The 22,757-nt window shown below is 34.8% G+C and overlaps 2 protein-coding genes across 2 annotated transcripts; one reads left to right on the top strand and one right to left on the bottom strand.

The window, feature by feature from the left end:
• Positions 1–1,059: 1,059 nt before the first annotated feature.
• On the bottom strand, positions 1,060–3,340 carry LOC131015979 (ATP-dependent Clp protease ATP-binding subunit ClpA homolog CD4B, chloroplastic-like). The gene is made up of 4 exons (XM_057944508.1): positions 3,063–3,340; positions 2,777–2,962; positions 2,476–2,697; positions 1,060–2,385 (listed from the first exon to the last, which is right to left on the bottom strand). The coding sequence occupies exons 1-4, from the start codon at positions 3,141–3,143 to the stop codon at positions 1,129–1,131; spliced, it is 1,746 nt and encodes a 581-aa protein (XP_057800491.1). The 5' UTR covers positions 3,144–3,340; the 3' UTR covers positions 1,060–1,128.
• An 11,103-nt stretch (positions 3,341–14,443) lies between these two features.
• LOC131016000 (zerumbone synthase-like) lies at positions 14,444–21,455 on the top strand. The gene is made up of 3 exons (XM_057944544.1): positions 14,444–14,690; positions 14,856–14,915; positions 20,547–21,455. Exons 1-3 carry the CDS (start codon positions 14,623–14,625, stop codon positions 21,340–21,342), a joined length of 924 nt encoding a protein of 307 aa, XP_057800527.1. The 5' UTR covers positions 14,444–14,622; the 3' UTR covers positions 21,343–21,455.
• Positions 21,456–22,757: the final 1,302 nt, after the last annotated feature.

Raw genomic sequence — 22,757 nt, 5'->3', positions numbered from 1 at the left:
ATATATATAAAAATAGTTGATGGTAATGCATTTTATTTCTTTCCATGTCATACTATTTTATTAATCTTGAATTTCACCATGAAATAAATCAATTTTGTGATTAAATTAAGCTGGGCTTTTTAAAGGTTTTACCATCTACTCTACCTGTCATTCTCAGTATTTATTTCTCACTTGGCACTTATTTTGCTTTAATTAAATATACCTTGTCACTGCTTTTTTAATTTTTACTTTTCCTCTCGAAGGTCAACTTAGTAAATAAGTGGATTTTGGCGGATTTTTTTTTTTTTTTGTCAAACAACATGTATGAATTAAAAGTCTAAAACATGATTATGGTTAATTTAGCTTTGACTAATAATCGTCAATCGAAAGCGACATTCAGAAATTTAAACTGAATTTGAAATACATAAGAAAAGAGGAAGAACTAACAAACTGAGTGTCCCCATATTATGTAATTTTGTCTTTGGCCTAAACCTATGCCAATACATTATACATCCAACCAACACATTTCCTCATAATTTTTGATATTTTCATCTTTGGAAAAAACAAAAAAACTTGCACCTAAAATGATTATTAGTTTCTTAATTATATTATTTCAGTTCATAAACAAGTGAGAATGGAGCAGCTGTAAAATGTGTGGTTTGAAGGGAGTTGTAGTTTATTTTGTCTGTGTCGATGGATGGGACCATCACTTCACATGTGCTCGTCTGTTAAATTGACCAAATTGTGTAGTCCCTTTCTCAGTAAACAAAAGAGTTCAATTGTTCTATTATTGCACAAAACGGTTTTCTTTGGATAAATCATAAACTTCGGTACCTTTATTCAATTTTTCTTCCATATTTTTCTTCAATTTCAATTTCTTATGTTTCAGTTCAATTTTACATTTACTAAATTAGAGCCGAATATGCAAGAGTAATAAATATAGTTATTTTTTGTTTTAAATTTTTAATTTTTATAGTCTTTTTATCCCTATCTAATTACATTATTAAAGACAATATTATCAATCGTTAGCTCGATTTTTCTGTCGAAAATGATTGGGTTCCCATATTCAAAATAAAATACTATCTTAAATTATTATTATTATTATTATCCATGAAAAAGAAAACACCATATCCATGTAAGTGTTGTAAACTAACACAATGATACGATGACCTCCCCATGTTGATCAACATCCATGAAAATATGGTCGCCTTCTTTCACTTTCCCATTCAACATTGTATCCGCCAAGTTGTCTTCAAGAAGCCTCGTGATGGCCCTCTTCAGCGCCCTACCTCCATACATCTTGTTGTACCCTTCACTCATCAACTTCTCCTTCAACCCCTCGCTAACTCCCACCTCTATCTTCTTCTTCTCTGCAATTCTCTCACAAAATTCATCAACCATGTTTCCTAGAATCTCCTCCACCTCCATCTTCTCCAGCTGCTTAAACACCACCACTTGGTCCAATCTGTTGAGCAGCTCCGCCTTGAAATGCGCCTTCAATTCCCCAACCACATCCTTCACTTCACTCCGACTGCTTCCCACATTCGATGTCAGTATCACAATGGTGTTCCTAAAATCAACCGTCTTGCCCTTGCCGTCGCTCAGCCTCCCATCATCCAAGATCTGAAGCAGCAAGTTGAACACCTTCTTATGCGCTTTCTCGATTTCGTCGAATAAGACCACGCAGTGAGGCCGGCGGCGGATCAGCTCCGTCAGCTGGCCGCCGTCGTCGTGGCCCACGTAGCCCGGGGGAGAGCCGATGAGGCGCGACACGGAGTGCGCCTCCATGTACTCGCTCATGTCGAGGCGCGCCATGGCCTCTCTGGAGCCCAGGTACTCCTTGGCGAGCAGCTTGGCCATCTCGGTTTTGCCGACGCCGGTGGGGCCCGTGAAGAAGAGGCAGGCGATCGGCTTGGTCTCGTCCCTGATGCCGAGGCGAGCTCGGCGGATGGCGCGGGTGACGGCGCCGACGGCCTCGTGCTGGCCGATGAGAGTGCGATTCAGATTGTCCTCGAGGAGCAGAAGGTGCTGGGATTCTTGAGCGGAGATTTTTGTGAGCGGAATTCCGGTCCACATGGATAAGACATCCTCTATCTCCGCCGGCGTCACCATGTCTTTGCCGAGCATCTGCGCTCTTGCGCCGGCCTCGTCGATCAAGTCGATGGCCTTGTCGGGAAGAACGAGTTCGGTAACATATTGTTTGGATAAATCAACAGCAGAGATAAGAGCGGTTGGAGTGTAGTGAACGCCGTGATGAGTTTGATATTTGTGAATTAGGCCCTCCAGTATTCCAAGGGCATCATCCCTGGGTGGTTCCGCTACCTCAATAGCCTGAAACCTGCGTTTTAATGCCCCATCCTTTTCGATGTATTTCCTGTATTCTTCCACCGTCGTTGCTCCGATGCACTAATATACCAATTAAGCAGTCAATAAACAAAGAGAATTAAGGAATTAATACACAAAAGGTAAGGAATTAATTAATGTTTTATAATCTACCTTGAGGTCACCTCTAGCGAGAGCCGGTTTGAGAATGTTGGCAGCGTCGAGGGCATTTCCGGAAGTAGCTCCCGCGCCGATAAGAGTGTGGAGCTCATCGATGAATATTATCACTGATCCTTCACTCCTCCGGACTTCATCCACCAAATTTATTAATCTTTCTTCAAATTCTCCTCGATTTGAGGATCCACCGATAAGACGACCTATGTCAATTGAGAATACCTACATAAATATATATATATAGCAAGATTAATCAACAGACTTGAAAAACTAATTAAACCAAGTGACACGAAATTGTAACCTTTTTTTGGGTGAGTTTGTGAGGAACTTGAGCGGATGCAATTTTGGCAGCAAGAGCTTCGACTATAACAGTTTTGCCGACGCCGGGATCACCAACAAGACAAGCATTGTTCTTCCGCCTCTTCAACAAAACTTGGGTCAGCCGCTGCAGCTCCTCCTCCCTTCCGATCACCGGATCAAGCTTCCCCTAATTAACCAACACACACACACACACCATTAATTATATATTCATTTTCAAATAAGTAGTATATAAGTAATATGCGACTGCGTCGAGCAACTGTCTCTACCGTCTTGGCCAGATCGGTCATGTCTGTTCCATATTTCAGCAGCGTATCAGCTTTGAAATTACACTGCTCTAATTTCTCCATAATTAATCCTTTGTTTTACAACTGATCAAATTGAAATCCTTGCCATCTCAAATTATTACTCCACTATTTATACCACAGAATACATAATCATAATTTTTATGTCATTAAATCATCAACAACTGCAAACGAAATATACGTTATGCTTTTTCACAAAATTAAAACACGCACACAAACACATAATCTGTTGGCATCCTTGCCTTGAATGTGGATGGCTTGTTTTGTTTCATCTTCCTTTTAAACCAAGTTTATTTATGCCAACTAAACAACTAAAGAAAATATTCCAACTAAATATACACTTAATTTTATTTTGAATTATGGATGGCATTTAAATTCAATTAAATTAAAGCAAATTAAATTGCATTACACTTTTCGTAATCGTCGTAACGGATCTCAAATTTATTAATCATAAGTTCAAAACAATTATTAAAATTGATATGTTGATTCAGTTTAACTTGAATATTAGCTTTTGGACTAGATTACATTTATCACAGACCCATGGATCCTTTGCAACAAGATTACACATTAGGTTTTTATTCATGAATTTGCTATTAACTAGCATTGGCAATTTGGCATCCCATGCAATGCACAAGAAACGTTTTTACATTTCTATATTTATATAAAATTGATATTAACTTAATAATCATATTTATAAATATATATAAAAAAAATTGAATACATTTGAGCTAAATATTGAAACAATAAAACAATAAAGAAGAATTCACAATAATAAAAATTGATATTATGAAAAAGCAAAAAAAAAAAGTAAAAAAAAAAGGAATTGAAAAATAGATTTATTCTAAAAAAGATGAGAGATGAGTTATAATTTTTTTTAAAAAAAATTAATCTTTAAATAAATATAATATTTACATTTTAAATCAAATATTTACATAAAATATGGAGCATTAAATTAAAGCTTTTATTGTGGTCTTTAATTTGATATGCATATTAAATATTTTATAATTAGTCGAATTTCACAATTTAAAAAAAAATAAAACAAAAAATAAGAAGATAAAGAAAAAAGAAATAAAAAGAAACAATACAATTTACAAATAAATATTCTATTTTATTATAATTACAAAATTTTCATTTAAATTTAAAATTAATTTTAAATTGAAATCTTAGTTTCTTGATATAGTATAGATTTTATATGATCTCATTCAAGAAAGAATATTTATTAACTAATTAACTAATGTTTATGTTTATGCAATTTCTGGCATTTTCTAGGTGATGGGTTAATTCAAAGCTCTAATAACGTTTATCTTTGGTCTTTTTTATTTTTTTTATTCAAGACCTCTCATAAAATAGAATTTTTAAGTGCCTTAATTATTTATATCAATCTATTCCTGTACAATGCAATACAATCTAATTTGAAATTTTAATATTTCATGGAGATGCGCGTCTAATTTTGTTTGTGTCGCATTTTCTCGTGTTCCATTAACACACACACACAGTATTTTATAAATATCATAAAATTTAATTTGAAAGCTCAGATCCCAAACACAAAATATTTTATATAAACACCATAAACATTTAAAATCTTAGATCATACGCACACACTTACAATATTTATAAATATCATACTAAAAGGGTTGGGATCTATGAAGAAGTAACTATATTTCATTCTGAATAAATTAATAAATTTACCGAATAAATCACGCGACCGCACAAATAGTTATTTTACTGAATAAACACGTACATTTTCCGTTCATGCGCTTGCGTGATTTATTCAGTAAATGTATTGAGTTATTCAGCCTTCGTTGTTTCCTTCTACATTTAGCATTCTTCATTGATCTCTTTCCTATCATATAAAATATATAAATTTGCGGACTCATAGACTAAATATCAGAATTTAATATTTTTAATGGCAAGTGAGATAAACAAATTGCGCTTGCTACATGAGAATTCTGTTGGAAATATGGTTTTATGCTTTTATGCCATATCTGAAAATTATTATTTAATTAAATATTTATTATTTAATTAAAATAATGATTGTATGTTAATCTACATCTCGAGTAGATCAACGTGATATACTTGAAGTCTCAAAACCGATTTCCGATGAGTGAGATATTGTATGTCAAAGTTTGGATGTTGAAGAGGGAAAATAACATTTGTTATGTTATCCCACATTGGAAAACATAGAGATGTTTTTCATGTATAAGAATAGCAAAGCACATGGAGTTGATAAATTGACTTGTGGGCTTGCTAGTGGGCTTGATCTAAGTACTAGCCTCGCGCGCCGCCGCCGACGATCGATCGGACGGACGGACGACGACGTCGCCGCCGCCGCCGCCGGACGGGCGGGTCGGGTACGGGCCGCGGCCAAGGACTTGGATCTTGGCAATTGGTGCTTTGGGGTGGTGTTTGGGGCCCAAACTATTTTTTGGACCAACTCCATTGGGCTTTTAATTTTTGGCCCAACAGAATTATTTTCTTAGCCCAACAGAATTTAATTCCCAAGCCCAGCACCAGCCCACATCAGCAGAAAAAAGAAGCAGCAGCAGAAGCACGCAAGTTACGACTTCTGCATGGCAACTCCAATTTTGCAGCTGAGTTTCTTCAATGACTGCGCCCACCGGCCATCATCTTCAACATTTACGGCTTCCAGCCGTCGGAGTGGAATTCAATGTATTGAATTCATACTTACCACATGTCTATAAATAGGCTTGTGGAGAGCATGCAGAAACACCCGAAGAACACCAAGAAATACTGCATTCTGCCAATTCTACACACACACCCTCTGCACAACACTTTGCTCAGTTCTTGATCCTATTTAGTTCGCCGGATTGTGGTGCTACATCCAACGAGACGTAGTCGTTTTACCTTTGGGGAAGATACGCCAAACCGAAGAGCACTACCGGGGCGATAATCTTCTTGCAGGAAGAGATTCATCTCAACTCGACTTTGTTTATACGTATAATTTATTTATACAGTGTATTTCAGTTATATCAAATTATTTGAGTTGTAATTTCTCAAATTATTTACTTTGTAATATTTTCAATTATTTTGAGTCGTAATTTCTCAAAATAAATATTTTGTAATATCTCGATCGTGTACCCGGTTATAACAATCGCAAGAAGATTATTTCTCTGCCGTTGATACACGTTCGAGAAATGGCTCACACCGACGTCAATATGGATGGCTCCACCACCTCTGCAACCATCGGTTCAACCACGTCGTCAATATTTTCCTCGTTTGCATCAACGGGGGCTTCATCGTCAACATCTAGAACTATTGGTCTTGCCGAGAAACCATCAACGTTCTCAGGCAAGAACTTCAAATATTGGCAAGAGAAGATGCTATTCTACCTCACAACCGTGGGGTTTGCCGGATTCTTAATGGAGGATAAACCTCCAACCCCGAGTGAAGGGGAAGGAGAGACAAGCCAAGAAATTCGTGTCGGATATTTGAACTGGTGCCGCGGCGACTACTTGTGCCGTAACACCGTTCTCATGTCTCTGGACGAACGGCTCTACCGTGTTTTCAAGGTTCATGAAACCGCGAAACAATTGTGGGAGGCCCTTGATCTGAAATATCAAGTGGACAAGGCAAATACTACCAAGTATATTGTCGCCAAATGGTTGGAATATAAAATGGTCGACTCCCGGCCATTGATGGACCAAGTGGAAGAGTTTCAAAATCTTTCACATGAGGTTCAAGCCGAAGGGATGCCCTTGGCGGATGCATTGCTCGTTGCAATCATCATAGAGAAATTACCTCCTAGTTGGAGGAAATTTCAAAACCTTTTGAAGCATGAGCGCTCGGAGATGTCCGTGCCGATATTAATATCCAAGCTTCAAATGGAGGATCACGTGAGAAGTCGTGATCAAAAGGGAAAAGCTCCGATGGAGGCAAAGGCCAATCTCACCGAGAAAGGCGGTCCCTCCAACAAACGTGGTCGCCCTAACCCTAATAATAAGGGTAAAGGGAAGCAAGGCGGACATCAACCATCAAAGTTTGATGGTGTATGTTATAATTGTGACAAAAAAGGTCACATGGCTAAGGATTGCCGCAAGCCAAAGCGGAAGAAAGCAAATGGCAACGTGAACAACGTCGAGAAGGACTTCGACGATTGGAACCACGATGACTTTGCTGCCATGATCTCCGAGGTGAATCATGTGGACAACCCGAACGCTTGGTTCGTGGACACCGGCGCTACCGTCCATATATGCATAAATCGTGAGTTGTTCCACAACTACAAAGAAGTGGAAAACAAAACGATAATGGAGGCTAGCGAGCGGACATCCCAAGTCCTTGGCATGGGAGATGTGATTCTTCAACTCACGTCGGGCGTGGAGATCACATTAAAAGACGTATTACACGTTCCAACTGTCCGAAAGAATTTAATTTCGGGCTTTAGGCTTACGAATAAGGATTTTGAATTGTTTTTCAAATCTGACTATGTTGTAATACGCAAGTGGGGAAAGTTCCTAGGGAAAGGCTATGCCTCCGAAGGACTTTTCAAACTTGGTGTAAGAGCTTGTAAGCCTGCCAAGGCTAAGATCAATAAAGATGCATCAACCTCTTCTGCTTACTTGATTGAGTGTTCTGATTTATGGCATTGTAGACTTGGACATGTTAATCTAAATGCTATAAAGAGATTAGTAAAAATGAATTTACTAAAAGTTGATGAATACAACTCACAAGAAAAATGTGAAGTTTGTGTTGAAGCCAAAATGGCTAAGTTACCGTTTAAATCGGTAAAAAGGAGCACTCAACCATTGGAACTTATTCACACCGATGTTTGTGATTTAAAGTTCGTGCAAACTAGAGGGGGCAAGAAGTACTTTATCACCTTTATAGACGATTGCACAAAGTATTGTTACCTTTACTTATTGAAAAGTAAAGATGAGGCTATTGAAGCTTTTAGAAACTTCAAAAATGAAGCCGAGAATCAACTTGGATGTCGAATTAAGATGGTTCGAAGTGATAGAGGTGGAGAATATGTAGCTCCGTTTGCTGAATTATGCAACGAAAGTGGTATAATCCATCAAACGACGGCTCCTTATTCACCACAATCTAACGGCGTTGCTGAACGCAAGAATCGAACTCTTAAGGAGATGATGAATGCCTTGTTGATTAGTTCAGGATTACCCCAGAACATGTGGGGGGAAGCTGTCTTAACGGCCAACTATATCTTGAACAAGATTCCACTCAAAGGGAAAGATGTAACTCCCTATGAGCTATGGAAAGGAAGGAAACCTTCGTATAAATACCTCAAAGTGTGGGGGTGTTTAGCCAAGGTAGAAGTGCCTTTACCAAAGCAAGTTACAATAGGACCTAAAACGGTGGATTGTATCTTCATTGGTCATGCACTTAATAGCAGTGCCTATCGTTTTATAGTGCACAGATCGGAGATACCTGATATACATGTTGGGACAACGATAGAATCAAGGAATGCTATATTCTTTGAAAATATCTATCCTAACAAGGATAAAGGTACATCGAACTCTAATGATGGAGTTGATGGTGATGCTACAGGTTCTAAACCTATGGAAGTAGCTAGTAATTCTACTAAAGTAGATGATGCCACGGGTTCTAATCATGTACCACCTAATAGGAAAAGACCAAGGTCTAAACCTATGGATGTAGAACCGAGACGTGGGGAACGAGTTAGAAAAGCTAATGTCTATGGACCGGATTATGTTGTCTTGATGCTAGATGGCGAACCGGTGACGATTAAAGAAGCTATGTCTGGCTCAGATGCAGCTCTCTGGAAAGAAGCCATCGATATTGAGATTGATTCCATTATGCAGAATCATACTTGGGTGTTAGTGGATCTACCACCTGGAAGTAAAGCTTTAGGATGCAAATGGATCCTAAAGAAGAAGTACAAATCTGATGGTACTATAGATAAGTACAAAGCCCGACTTGTCGTTCAAGGTTTCAGGCAGAAAGAAGGGTACGATTTCTTCGATACCTATTCACCTGTGACCAGACTAACATCTATTCGGATGCTTCTCGCTATTGCTGCCTTGCACAATCTCGAGATTCACCAAATGGATGTGAAAACTGCGTTCTTGTATGGCGAGTTGGAAGATGAAATATATATGAAGCAACCTGAAGGGTTTGTAGTACCTGGGCAAGAACACAAAGTATGCAAACTTCAAAGGTCTTTATATGGGTTGAAGCAAGCACCGCTTCAATGGCATTTAAAATTTGACAGTGTAATGTTGTCAAATGGATTCAGAATCAATGAGTGCGATAAATGTGTCTACATTAAGAATTCTAATAACGGATATGTTATTGTTTGTCTTTATGTAAATGACATGCTCATCATGGGAAGTAATTCCCGAGTGATTCAAGAAACCAAAGGCATGCTAAGTAAAAATTTTAGCATGAAAGATATGGGCTTAGCTGATGTTATCCTTGGAATTAAAATTCTAAGAAGACCTGATGGTATTACTATAACACAATCTCACTACGTTGAGAAAGTGTTAAAGAAATTCAACGCTTTTGACAAGCCAATAGCTAAGACACCATGGGAACCTAGTGTGCATTTGAGTGTACACAAGGGAGAACCTGTTGACGCGATAGAATATGCGAAGATTATTGGGAGCTTGTTGTATCTAACAAATTGCACTCGTCCCGATATAGCATGCTCGGTCAACAAGTTGGGCAGCTTTACAGCTAACCCTAGTAATGAACATTGGAAAGCTCTTGAAAGGGTTTTGAGATATTTGAAATATACTCAAAACTATGCGATTCATTATACTAGGGAACCCTCTGTACTTGAAGGGTACTGTGATGCAAATTGGATATCTGATGCCAAAGACTCGTTTTCAACGAGCGGTTATGTATTCACTGTGGGGGGTGGTGCTGTGTCTTGGAAATCCAAGAAGCAAACATGTATTGCTAGATCGACCATGGAATCAGAATTCATAGCTTTGGATAAAGCTGGTGAAGAGGCCGAGTGGCTTAAAAATTTCCTCGAGGATATTCCATGTTGGTCGAAACCTGTGTCGTCCGTGATAATTCATTGTGATAGTCAAGCTGCTATCGGACGAGCACAAAATCATTTGTATAACGGTAAGTCGAGACATATTCGTCGACGTCATAATACCGTGAGACATCTGATCACTAGTGGAGTTATCACAATTGATTATATAAGATCAATTGATAACATAGCGGATCCTTTGACAAAAAGTATCCATCGAGATCAGATGTATAAACTGTTAGGGGGAATGGGTTTGAAGTCCACAAATTAAGGATAATCATAGTGGCAACCCAACCATGATGACTGGAGGATCCCAAGAACTTGGTTCAATGGGACAACTAAGCTATGAAAATCCGTGTGTTGAACACTCGAATTGCCTATTCCTTGTAGAACAGTGAGTGTTCGGAAACCTGCACGTGGTGAGGTTAAGTCTTTGACTTTTAATGACTCTAGAACTCCTCGAAGAGGACAAGTATAGCAGGATACTTGAGTTAAGAGTCACCTATGTAAGTGTGAAGTGGGGCCGCTTCGATTGAAACACTTATGAATCCAAAGAGGTGTTCCAAGGCCTGTAATGGACACAAACGTGAGAACGAATAAGGATTGAAGCAATATTGTGTCAATATTATTGACTAAGTATACACCGAGGAGGACTAGTTCAAGGAACACAATCCACTAGGCCGCCGGTATACTCGATAATATTGACTATGGCAGGTTCAAAGCCACAAGCTACCTTTCCAAATGCAATGTTGTATCTTAAGAGGACTGAGCTAAGTGTTTGTATACTTTCGCATACTGTTTTCTCACTCATGTGGGGGATTGTTGGAAATATGGTTTTATGCTTTTATGCCATATCTGAAAATTATTATTTAATTAAATATTTATTATTTAATTAAAATAATGATTGTATGTTAATCTACATCTCGAGTAGATCAACGTGATATACTTGAAGTCTCAAAACCGATTTCCGATGAGTGAGATATTGTATGTCAAAGTTTGGATGTTGAAGAGGGAAAATAACATTTGTTATGTTATCCCACATTGGAAAACATAGAGATGTTTTTCATGTATAAGAATAGCAAAGCACATGGAGTTGATAAATTGACTTGTGGGCTTGCTAGTGGGCTTGATCTAAGTACTAGCCTCGCGCGCACACACACACGCGCGCCGCCGACGATCGATCGGACGGACGACGACGTCGTCGCCGCCGCCGGACGGGTGGGTCGGGTACGGGCCGCGGCCAAGGACTTGGATCTTGGCAATTGGTGCTTTGGGGTGGTGTTTGGGGCCCAAACTATTTTTTGGACCAACTCCATTGGGCTTTTAATTTTTGGCCCAACAGAATTATTTTCTTGGCCCAACAGAATTTAATTCCCAAGCCCAGCACCAGCCCACATCAGCAGAAAAAAGAAGCAGCAGCAGAAGCACGCAAGTTACGACTTCTGCATGGCAACTCCAATTTTGCAGCTGAGTTTCTTCAATGACTGCGCCCACCGGCCATCATCTTCAACATTTACGGCTTCCAGCCGTCGGAGTGGAATTCAATGTATTGAATTCATACTTACCACATGTCTATAAATAGGCTTGTGGAGAGCATGCAGAAACACCCGAAGAACACCAAGAAATACTGCATTCTGCCAATTCTACACACACACCCTCTGCACAACACTTTGCTCAGTTCTTGATCCTATTTAGTTCGCCGGAGCTCGCCGGATTGTGGTGCTACATCCAACGAGACGTAGTCGTTTTACCTTTGGGGAAGATACGCCAAACCGAAGAGCACTACCGGGGCGATAATCTTCTTGCGGGAAGAGATTCATCTCAACTCGACTTTGTTTATACGTATAATTTATTTATACAGTGTATTTCAGTTGTATCAAATTATTTGAGTTGTAATTTCTCAAATTATTTACTTTGTAATATTTTCAATTATTTTGAGTCGTAATTTCTCAAAATAAATATTTTGTAATATCTCGATCGTGTACCCGGTTATAACAAGTTCTTTTATGGAGTAGAATATTTTAGTATTTTACTACCACTACCGTACATGCACATCAATATTGCGATGTTTCATTTATTTATTTATTTATTATCGATTTTTTCATATTCATCTGTTTTCAATAACTTTATTTGCACTTCTTTTTCCTTCTTTGCAACCTTACTTTTGCAGCTTTCCTTTGGGTTTTTTTTAAGGAGTCCATTGCTGCAATTGTAAGGTGTGAGTATATGGTAAGAGAGATAGAGATAGCTTTGTGTTCTTCCCTTCGTACTTGCTGCAACTTTGTAAATCTGTGATTCATCCTTTGTGGAGGTGCTACCGGTGAGGGCGTGAAAGGCTGTTGGGTTATTGACGAGTCGGCGAGAGAAACGTTCCATCGTGATTCTTCGTGGCTGTGTATGTGCATAATCAAGAGGGTTGTACCTGAGCCGAGAGTCTCTTGATTCTTCTTTGTGCTTCTTGTTTTTCCTTTCTTCTTTGTGATTTTTCATTGCGGAATTATTGGTGTGTTGCTGCGTTGTTGTTATTTCATTATTATTGCTGCGTTGCTGCTTTGCTATTGCCTCAAGTGGAAGTCATATGCCAATGACGTCGAGGACCGATACCCAACAGATAATTGGAGGAGGTTGGTTCAAATCAATGGAAAAATTTGAATCCATGTGTGGGGATGTTAAGAAATACTCCCTCTGTCCCCAAAATAAGTTTCTCTTTGGGGACGGCACGGGTTTTAAGGGAAAATGGTAAAATGTATTGATAGTGGAGAAAAATATGTTATAATTAGTACTGGGAGTGGTGAAAATGTGAAAATGTGTTATAATTAGTATTGGAAGTGGTGAAAAAGTGAAAAGTAAGAATAAATAAAGTATTAATATTAGTGGTGGGGTAGTTGTTCAAAAATGGAAAAAAAGAAAGAGGAACTTATTTAGGGGACGTCCCAAAAAGGAAAAGGAGGAACTTATTTGAGGGACGGAGGGAGTATCTTTGTAATGGCCATATTTGAAGGATGGTGAAAAATCAATCGTCATCTTCACTGAAAGCAATTTGAAATTTTGTTGAATTGTTTTACATAATTTTTCCCTTTTGTTTTAATTTTTCCTCCAAATCAAATTTGGATGAGAAGATAAATCAATCTTTTGTGTTGGGAAGAAAATGAGTTCAAAGACAAACAATCCACACTCCTGTGTCATTTGAGTTGGAGAAGACGAGAAAAAGTCTTCTCTTTTTCAACAAATTCATGATTACTAATTTAACTTAAATTATCATTAATAAGGTTAATTTTGGTAAAAATTATTTTTTTATTAAATTGTGTGAAAGAACTTAGGATGACCTACATTTTGAATATGAGGGAGTATTTTTTTTTTACGTATATAATTATATATTGAGAAAATTTAAATAAAAAATAAATTAAAAATATATTCACGTTGAGACTTCACTCTTATGCTAATTCATTAATTAAGGAATCTTAGATTTGAATTAAATAGGGAAAATATTATATCTTGAGCTAAATACGAAGTACTCTATCCGTCCTCTAAAAATAGTCCTAAGAGAGAGTGACAAGGATTTTTTAATAAAATTGATTAAGTATGTTATGAGTGGAGAAAGGGTCCCACCATAAAGATAGTGTTAATAATGATAGTTAATTGTATGGTGAGTAGAGAGATGATCCCACCATATGGTAACTAAAATAGGTAAATAAGTTAATATATGGAGGGTAATTTATTGTAGGTAGTGTCTATAAATAGAATACGACTATTTTTGTGGACCTTCAGAAAGAAAAATTAGAACTATTTTTACATAATGAAGGGAGTATAAGTTAATTAAATATATATTTATGCTACATGCATTTAAATTATTTATTTTTATGAATTCCTACATGGTTGAGTGAGTATTATCATTCCTATATGATTTTTGTCGTCACCGTGAGTTTGCCCATTCCTATATGATATAAAAATTAAGAAAAAAATAAATAAATCACTGAGCTAGTTTGACCCAATGACCCGAATAGAATTGAGCTGGACTTGATTAATTGCATCACAATCAATTTATGGGCCAACCCTGATAAATTCCAAAATCACGGTGGATCGGGCCGGGTTGGCCCAATCCACCCATTTGCCATCTCAATAACACATAATAAAAAAAAGGTAAATACACAGCTTTCTTAGAATTCTGTTTAAAAAATTCATTTTAAATAGGTAGTGACGATATTCAAATCGCGAAATTATGATGTCAGCCATTGAAACGTGATAATATATGAAAGAAAGAGGCATTGTAGTAGCGCGTGACCGGGCTGGACCCTAATCTACTAGTTAGGTTGGTCCTCCTCTCCTCACTAACATAAATAGTTTAAATTTTTTGATTAATCGGAGAGAGAGAGAGAGACTGGCCGGGCCGGGCTGGACTGGGCCCCATTACATATCCTACCTAATATTCTTCCCCTCCCACCTCCCTCCCCACATATTATATATCGTTTTTCACAACACACGTAAAAACAAAACCATATATGATATATATACAGAGAGAGAGAGAGAGGTGTTATTGTAGTAGTAATGAGAAGTTTGGTCTGGGAGAAACAGAGTGCTAAGCTAGGGTTGGAAATGCTTAGATTACTGAGCAGGTATGTCTGTGTGTGTACAAGTACAATTAAGTTGATTCAAATTTCAAAAAGTAAAAACTGATTGTCTGTGTTTCTAATTATTTTTCCCTTTGCCTTTTGTAATATGCTTCATCATCATTATATATGCTCAATTAAGAATATGCCTTTTTTGCATGCGTTGCGCAGATGCACATCACATTCACAAAAGCAGATTAGAAGGAGGTTTTCCAGCACCGCTTCTCTACGGTATTTCACTCTTCAATTCCTCCTAAATTAATTTGCTATCCCACTGCTACTGCCATTGCCATGCATCTCTCTCTCTCTCTCTCTCTCTAAAAAATTAATTAATATAAAGAAATGGTTAAAGATAAAAAAAACGATGCGGTCCCTAGTTTTGTGCCGGCTTTTAAGGCTTTGATGCCGACGCTTGCATTTCTTTACTCATTTTTTCCTCGCTGTCTTTCGCTTTTGCATGCCGCCTTCATCATCGATATCCCTTTTTGTTTTTTCTATTAAACAAAATTGCTTTTCATTTTTCTAAACAAAAGAATAAATGGTTTTGGTCAACTCTCTCGGATGGATGGATCTCCTTTTTGTTATGTTAATTGCTATTCATTGTATTCTAAAAATTAAATAAATTAAGTTGATGTTTTAGATTGCATAGGTACTCTCTCAATCTCGAAAGAGTCGGCACACTTTTTCCAAACATGGGTTTTAAGAATGTTGATAAGTGAAGAAAGAGATTTATACTCATTTATAGTGTTGTGAGTGGAGGATGACAAAGTATACACACTTTTGTGATTATATATAGAAATCATGATTTCAGATGAGTCATATTTTAAAAAAGAAAAAAAAAACTAAATTGTAATGAAATTAATTTATTCTAAAAACATCGTCCCCGAGTCTTGAGTTATAATGCGGTGGAAATAAATTTAGTAAATTAACAAATGTAGTCTTAAAAAATTCCTAGATACTCGAGAGAGGAGAAACCCAATAGAAAAAGAAAAAAAAAAAGCACAGGGATCACCACCCAGCAGGAATTATTCATTTATTTAGTATTTATTTTTGAAGCTCAGGATAAAGGGGGATGATTATTAAAGTCAACGGATGAATACAAAAAGTAATGTATGCATTTTAATAATCAATTAATGTCTGAAGCTGAAACAACAACAGCAGATTAATATATGTCCCACTTTCTGCATTATTGCTGATCCCTCTAGTTTAGATAAAACTTACACTTTTGTCATAACACGAAAATTTGTATAGTGGTAAGACGCAGGGGCGTAGCCAGGGGGGCTCCCCCCAAATTTTGAAAAAAAAAAAAAATTATTTTTTATTTTTATAATATGTCTAAAAATGTTGTTATTATTGTTATTATATTTGTATTTTAGTAAAAAATGTCTAAAATGTATTGAATGCCCCAAAAAAAATTTAGTAAATGTTGAACTATATTATCTATGAAAATGTTATTATTATTATTATATTTGTATTTTAGTAAAAAATGCCTAAATGTATTGAATGCCCCAAAAAAAAATTTTAGTAAATGTTTTGAACTATATTATCTATGAAAATGTTGTTGTTATTATTATTATTATTATTATATTTGTATTTTAGTAAAAAATGTCTAAAATGTATTGAATGCCCCCAAAAAAAATTTTAGTAAATGTTTTGAACTATATTATCTATGAAAATGTTGTTATTATTATTATTATTATATTTGTATTTTAGTAAAAAAATGTCTAAAATGTATTGAATGCCCCCAAAAAAAATTTTAGTAAATATTTTGAACTATATTATCTATGAAAATGTTGTTGTTATTATTATTATTATATTTGTATTTTAGTAAAAAAAATGTCTAAAATGTATTGAATACCCCCAAAAAAAATTTTAGTAAATGTTTTGAACTATATTATCTATGAAAATGTTGTTATTATTATTATTATATTTGTATTTTAGTAAAAAATGTCTAAAATGTATTGAATGCCCCCAAAAAAATTTTCGGGTAACAGTTCAGCCCCCTCCCCCCCAAAAAAAATCCTGGCTCCGCCATTGGTAAGACGGGTCAAGATCTGTTTGTATGTTGATATTCAGGAGTAGCATATATGTTTGTAATTTAATTATATTTAAATCCAGATCTTGATCTCTCTTATATATTTTGAGAGTCCCCCATGTCCCAATACTAGAAACGGATCCACGATTTTAAATTTGAGGTACGACAAATTAAAATGAAAATAAATATTTTTCTCCTAATTCAAAGCTCAAAATTTCAACTCTCAAGTTTTGACAGGCAGTTATTTCTTTCATTTTTTCTTAACTTTTGGACTCTCGTCCTCTCTCAAATATATATTTTTTTTGTCTTTTCGGAAAAAAATAATAATAATTAAACACATAACACATGCAATCTTTTCAAATTGGATTGATTGAGAAAAAAAGAGAGACTAAAATCTAAAAATAAGGACCGAAGCCTGAAACAAAGGGAAATGCAGCTTTTTGGGGGTACGAACACTAATTATAAAATATTTGAATACATAATACTCCCTTCTGAAAGAACTTTCTACTTTTTCTTTTTGGGAAGTCCACAAAATAAATTACTACTCCTTCCGTCCCAATAAAAGTGGCCACTTTTTTTTGGGCACGGAGATTAAGAAGGGGATTGTTATGTTTTAATTGAGTGTGACCCACCAAAATTAGTGAGTAATTTTAGAAAGTGGCCTACAATTGTTGACCAAATTAGTGAGTAATTTTGACATTTTTAGAAAGTGTCCTACAATTGTTGACCAAATTAGTGAATAATTGTTGACTTAATTAAAGTAAACTTTTGCCATTTTTAGAAAGTAGCCACTTTTAATGGGACACCCAAAAAGGAAATGTGGCCACTTTTATTGGGACGGACTATTTTGGATTATACTCCACTACTCTCAATACTAATTAAAATAACTTTTCATCAATCTCAATACACTCAACAACTTTTTCTCTACTTTAATGCACTCAACAACTTTTTTTTCTTAAAATTTGTGTCACTCTCTCCTAGAAAATTAGATATTTTCACGATCAAAATGCTTTATAAAAAAATAATTTATCTTTCTTCCACATATACAACATAGTATAATTTAATTAAATTCTATAATTTTTATACTTTATTAATAGCTCACTACAATATAAATATTTTTCCTTTTTTATTATTATTATTATCATATTTTTAAAATTATAAAATGCCAAATAGCATTTTCTTATTTCCGATTATTCTCTCTATCAATATTTTATATATTTTTCTTGTTTATATTTTTTGTTCTCTTCTCACAACCGATTGTGCTTGGTTATGAATAAACATAGCCTTTAGGCCTAAGTGGCGGTGTCGTTGTAATTAGAAAGGAAGCGTTTGTTTTGAATGTTAAAGTATTACTAGTACACCCATTCGTGAAATGCACGATCAACGTGGAAATTAAACGATATATTTAAATAATAAATATAATTATTAAATAAAATCAAAATATAAATAAATATGAATCATGTTTAAAAATTAAAATAAAATAATTCATGTCAATTACTCAATAAAATCATGAATTTGAAAATATAAATTTTCAACTTTGTATAAAATTCAATGATAATTTCAGTTATTAAATAAATTTAAAAATTATTCGATGGTGAAAATTAGCATTACACATTATTATTATAGGGTATTACATGTCATAATAAATAAATAAATATTTTAATGCACAAACATAAATAAAAAAAGTCGTAAAATTTTAATGAATAGAGATGAAATAAAATATTTTAAATTTTAATTTTTTTTCATAACTATTCGTTTTAAATTTATTTTTCATGATTTTTATACTATATTAAATTTAAGAAGCATATTTTAGAAAAGAATTTTACTATAGTGAATATTTTTTCATGAATCAAATTCAACTTTATTTTACAATATGTAGATTTTAATAAATTAGATTTAAATAAGCTTAACAATTTTAGAATTTTAATTTTAATAGTGCAATATTATTTCATCGTTGATGCGCTTTATATTTACTTATTTTTGTGTATGTTTTTGTTAGATATTGAGTATATCAAAAATACATGTGGAGGTGGTGCATATATCTTTGAAAATTTATATGAAGGTTTGTGTTTTAAAAAACACATGCTAGTGATGAAATGTACAAATTTGTAGTGATACATGCAGGATCCTATTTGTTTGTTTGTTTGGTTTTTTTTTTTTTTTAAGGATGCAGGATCCTGTTTTCAAAATAATAAATTGATTGCTTTATTTATTTAGTTGTCAATTTTAGAGTAGTGGATAAGTATGTCTCTAACTGACACTTAAATAGATATATACATGTTTAATTTTATATTTATCTTTTAAGTTGGTCAACATTGTGGTTAGTGGGATACAGAGTTAATTTAACGTGAGGAAATTGCTGTAAATAATGTGAGTAAACTGCCGTTAAATAGTTAATAAGATTCTGTTAAAAATTTAGCGTTAACCATTTTTCCATTAAACTGCTTCTTTATATAATATATATATATATATAGATTATATAATAGTAATTTAATTCGTACTAATAGAAAAAGTATTTTGAGCACAAAATGCAGATTGCTTATTATATACCTATTACATACTAGTATTTTATTTTAAGAGTGACTTTACAAAAGAAATGTTATATATTTATAAGAATATATTAATTCATTAGATATTACATTAAATCTATTTAATACACACACACATATATATATAGCTATTTGATAAGGCTTATAAATAAATATCTCTATCAAATAAAATATATTTAGAAGAATATATTATATTATATTATATCTTCTAAATTGCTAAAAATTTAAAAGAATATACTAATTTATAATTTTTTAAAAGAAATCTACTTGAATCTACTTCATCTCCACCGCTATATTAAAAAAAAATATTTGTGATTTCGCTTCCCTTTTCTCTGGAAATACTATATATTAATTCTTGAAATATACATTAAAAATCTACATGATTTTATCTTTCATCACTACATCAATTACAAATATGTATTCGATTTTATATTTATTTTTTTTTACTTTGTGGGAGGGGAAGCGGTGGGGTTTGAACCCTGGACCTCACCGTTCGTAGATAGGAGTTCGCATCGCTTGGTGTCCCATTGGGGACATCTTCAATTTTATATTAACCATGAAAGAATGGTTATCTCTCTACAACTATTCAACTCTAACAATATATTAATGAGAAATTGATGGATTATATATATATGTGTTATGTACACATTCTCTGCTAGTTTAGTCAAGTGTTTAATTGATTTGTTATGCAATTATTTATTTATGGATTGATTATTTATCATTCTCTAATCTTATCAACTTATCAATTATTTAATCTATGTTATCTATCAAACCAAATTAATTATAAGCATATATATACTCTCTCTTCAGCTCGCTATAAGTGGCTTATGTTCTACTTCCATTATAAGTTATCTATTTTATAAATTTTTTTTGAGGGAGTTATCTATTTTATAAGTGATAAAACTAATCCTACAAATAATACTTTTAACCAATTTACATTCTTTTTTTAATTTATGTGTCCAAAAATTGTGCGTCGCTTGCAATGAAATGGAGGGAGTATAAAAGAGGCAACAACAATATTAAAGTTGGTCGACAAACAATGAGCAACAACATTTGAAGAAAGTGATGCATCAGCTGTTCAAAATTACTATCAATAGACAGTAGTACACATTATCGACAGACATTCTAAAACATACATATATGATGAGCAGCTGTCGAATTAATAATTCCACAGCATATGCATAGTTTTTTTTTTTTTTTTTGAGGGACATAGTTTTTTGTTTTGTTTGTTACTTACAATAAATATTTGGATAATTGTGAATTGGCATGCACATGCAGCCTTGAAGGCAAGGTAGCTCTCATAACCGGTGGCGCTAGCGGGCTTGGAAAGGCTACGGCACATGCATTCATCCAACAAGGCGCCCATGTCGTGATTGCCGATATCAATACCCAATTGGGCCCTCAGGCCTCTCGAGACTTGGGCCCTCAAGCCCACTTTGTGCCCTGCGATGTCGCCGTCGAGGCCCACATCTCCGACGCCGTGGACCTGGCCGTGGCCCGCCACGGCAAGCTCGACGTCATGTGCAACATCGCTGGAATCGTGGGCTCCGCCTTCCCGCCTAGTATTGTTGATCTGGAGCTCCACGAATTCGACCGGGTCATGGCCGTGAACGTGCGGGGCACCATGGCCGGGATCAAACACGCGGCCCGGGTCATGGTCCCCGCGGGCTCGGGCTCGATCCTGTGCACCGCCAGTATAAGCGGGCTGCTGGGCGGGTGCGGCCCGCACCCTTACACCGTGTCCAAGTTTGCTATACCGGGGATGGTTAAGTCCCTGGCAAGCGAACTTTGTGGACACGGGGTTCGGATAAACTGTATCTCGCCGTCTCCTATTCCGACGCCGTTAGTGGTCGAGCAGCTTCGTAAAATAATGCCGAGTGCGACGAGGGACGAGATAGTAGGGATGATCAAGGGCTTAGGGGAGCTGAAGGGGGCCATTTGTGAAGAGGAGGATGTGGCTCGGGCCGCATTGTATTTGGCTTCGGATGACGCCAAATTCGTGACGGGACATAACCTCGTTGTGGACGGAGGATTCACTACCTTCAAGAATCTTAACTTCCCAAAATTGACTTGATTACTTCAAATTTCAAAAATCTTGCAATATTGTTATTTTTTTTTTCTTATGATGTGACGCTGATACAAAAGTATATTTTGATGTTGTATTTGAGTGTTTTAAGGATTTTTTTTTTATTTTACTGATTTTAAGTATGCTCGATGACTCTTAGCATGCAGAAATCAAAACTCTATGCTAATGTAAGGTTTCACTTGGATAGGGAAGTAAATATCGCTTACCGTTTTGTTTCGAACTAGAACGTACTTCACTTTGGAAATGATTGTTGTAATTTTACTATTTTCTCTTTGATGGAAAAAATGAAAAACTTTTTTTTTTCCTTTTTTTTTCACATATTGTAGTCGATAATTTTTTCTGAATAACATAAAAAGAAATTTTGGGTAGCCTTTTTTTATTTTCTTCCTCTTTACTCTAATTCATGAAATATTTGTGTGAGTGTATAATATTTTTTCCAAGTTTTTCACTTTTAAAAAATATAAGATTTTTCTTTAAAAAAAGACAAAAAAAAAATGTGGTATGATAAACAACCTTAAATGTAAAAAATGACCCGTCTCAATTTACTCGATTTACAAAATTTTGATTCTATCGCGGAAGTTCGCAGTTCGAGCAGTCAAAATCAACACCAAAATTGAATTGATTTGGGAATGGAATGATAAATGATGGGAATACATGAAATATATAATTTCCATGGCATGGGAATACAATGAAATATATGATTTATATGGCTAATATGTACAAGGAATTAATGGATAGCAATGAAATAGAATAAATATAATAATAATAATAATAATAATAATAATAATAATAATAATTATTATTATTATTATAAATAATGATAAGAAAATAATGATAAATCATTAAAATGAATAATTATAATATTTATTTATTTATTTATTTATTCATTATTATTACTTTTATATTATTATTACAATTATTTTTAGACTATTTATTTATTCATTATTATTACTTTTATATTATTATTTTTTCTATTATTATTACAATTATTTTTAAACTATTTATTATTATTATTATTATTATTATTATTATTATTATGTGAGATTAAATTTGTCAAAATAATAAGTAAGTAAAGAAAGTTTCATTGAAAAAGAAAATAAAAGTTATTTTTGAGTAATCTCATATACGTGGGAATACACAATATCATGGGGGAGGAGAGGAATGGCTAATCCCATATTAATGGGAATAAGCATTCCATCGGGAATGATGACGATGAAATGCTTATTCCCATTATAAAATCCGTACCAGCCATGGGATTTGGAATGATTCATGAACGTAGGAATGATCATTAAAATACTTATACTCTATACCAGTCACACCCTAAGTCTTTGCATATATTGTTTGGTTTGATGAATATGATAGATATATTGATATGATTGGAGAAGTGATTAAATAATTCATCT

Source organism: Salvia miltiorrhiza, chromosome 3 (assembly GCF_028751815.1).
Source record: "Salvia miltiorrhiza cultivar Shanhuang (shh) chromosome 3, IMPLAD_Smil_shh, whole genome shotgun sequence".
Classification (NCBI taxonomy): domain Eukaryota; kingdom Viridiplantae; phylum Streptophyta; class Magnoliopsida; order Lamiales; family Lamiaceae; genus Salvia; species Salvia miltiorrhiza.
This window is presented reverse-complemented; position numbering and strand designations above follow the sequence as displayed.

Excerpts from the sequence above, each read along its gene's own strand:
- LOC131015979 (XM_057944508.1), bottom strand. The coding sequence starts at position 3,143 with ATGGAGAAATTAGAGCAGTGTAATTTCAAAGCTGATACGCTGCTGAAA. Across the intron at positions 2,963-3,062 it reads TGACCGATCTGGCCAAGACG|GGGAAGCTTGATCCGGTGAT; the intron begins GTAGAGACAGTT and ends TTGGTTAATTAG. Across the intron at positions 2,386-2,475 it reads TCGCTAGAGGTGACCTCAAG|TGCATCGGAGCAACGACGGT; the intron begins GTAGATTATAAA and ends TTGGTATATTAG.
- LOC131016000 (XM_057944544.1), top strand. The coding sequence starts at position 14,623 with ATGAGAAGTTTGGTCTGGGAGAAACAGAGTGCTAAGCTAGGGTTGGAA. Across the intron at positions 14,691-14,855 it reads ATGCTTAGATTACTGAGCAG|ATGCACATCACATTCACAAA; the intron begins GTATGTCTGTGT and ends TGCGTTGCGCAG. Across the intron at positions 14,916-20,546 it reads TCCAGCACCGCTTCTCTACG|CCTTGAAGGCAAGGTAGCTC; the intron begins GTATTTCACTCT and ends ATGCACATGCAG.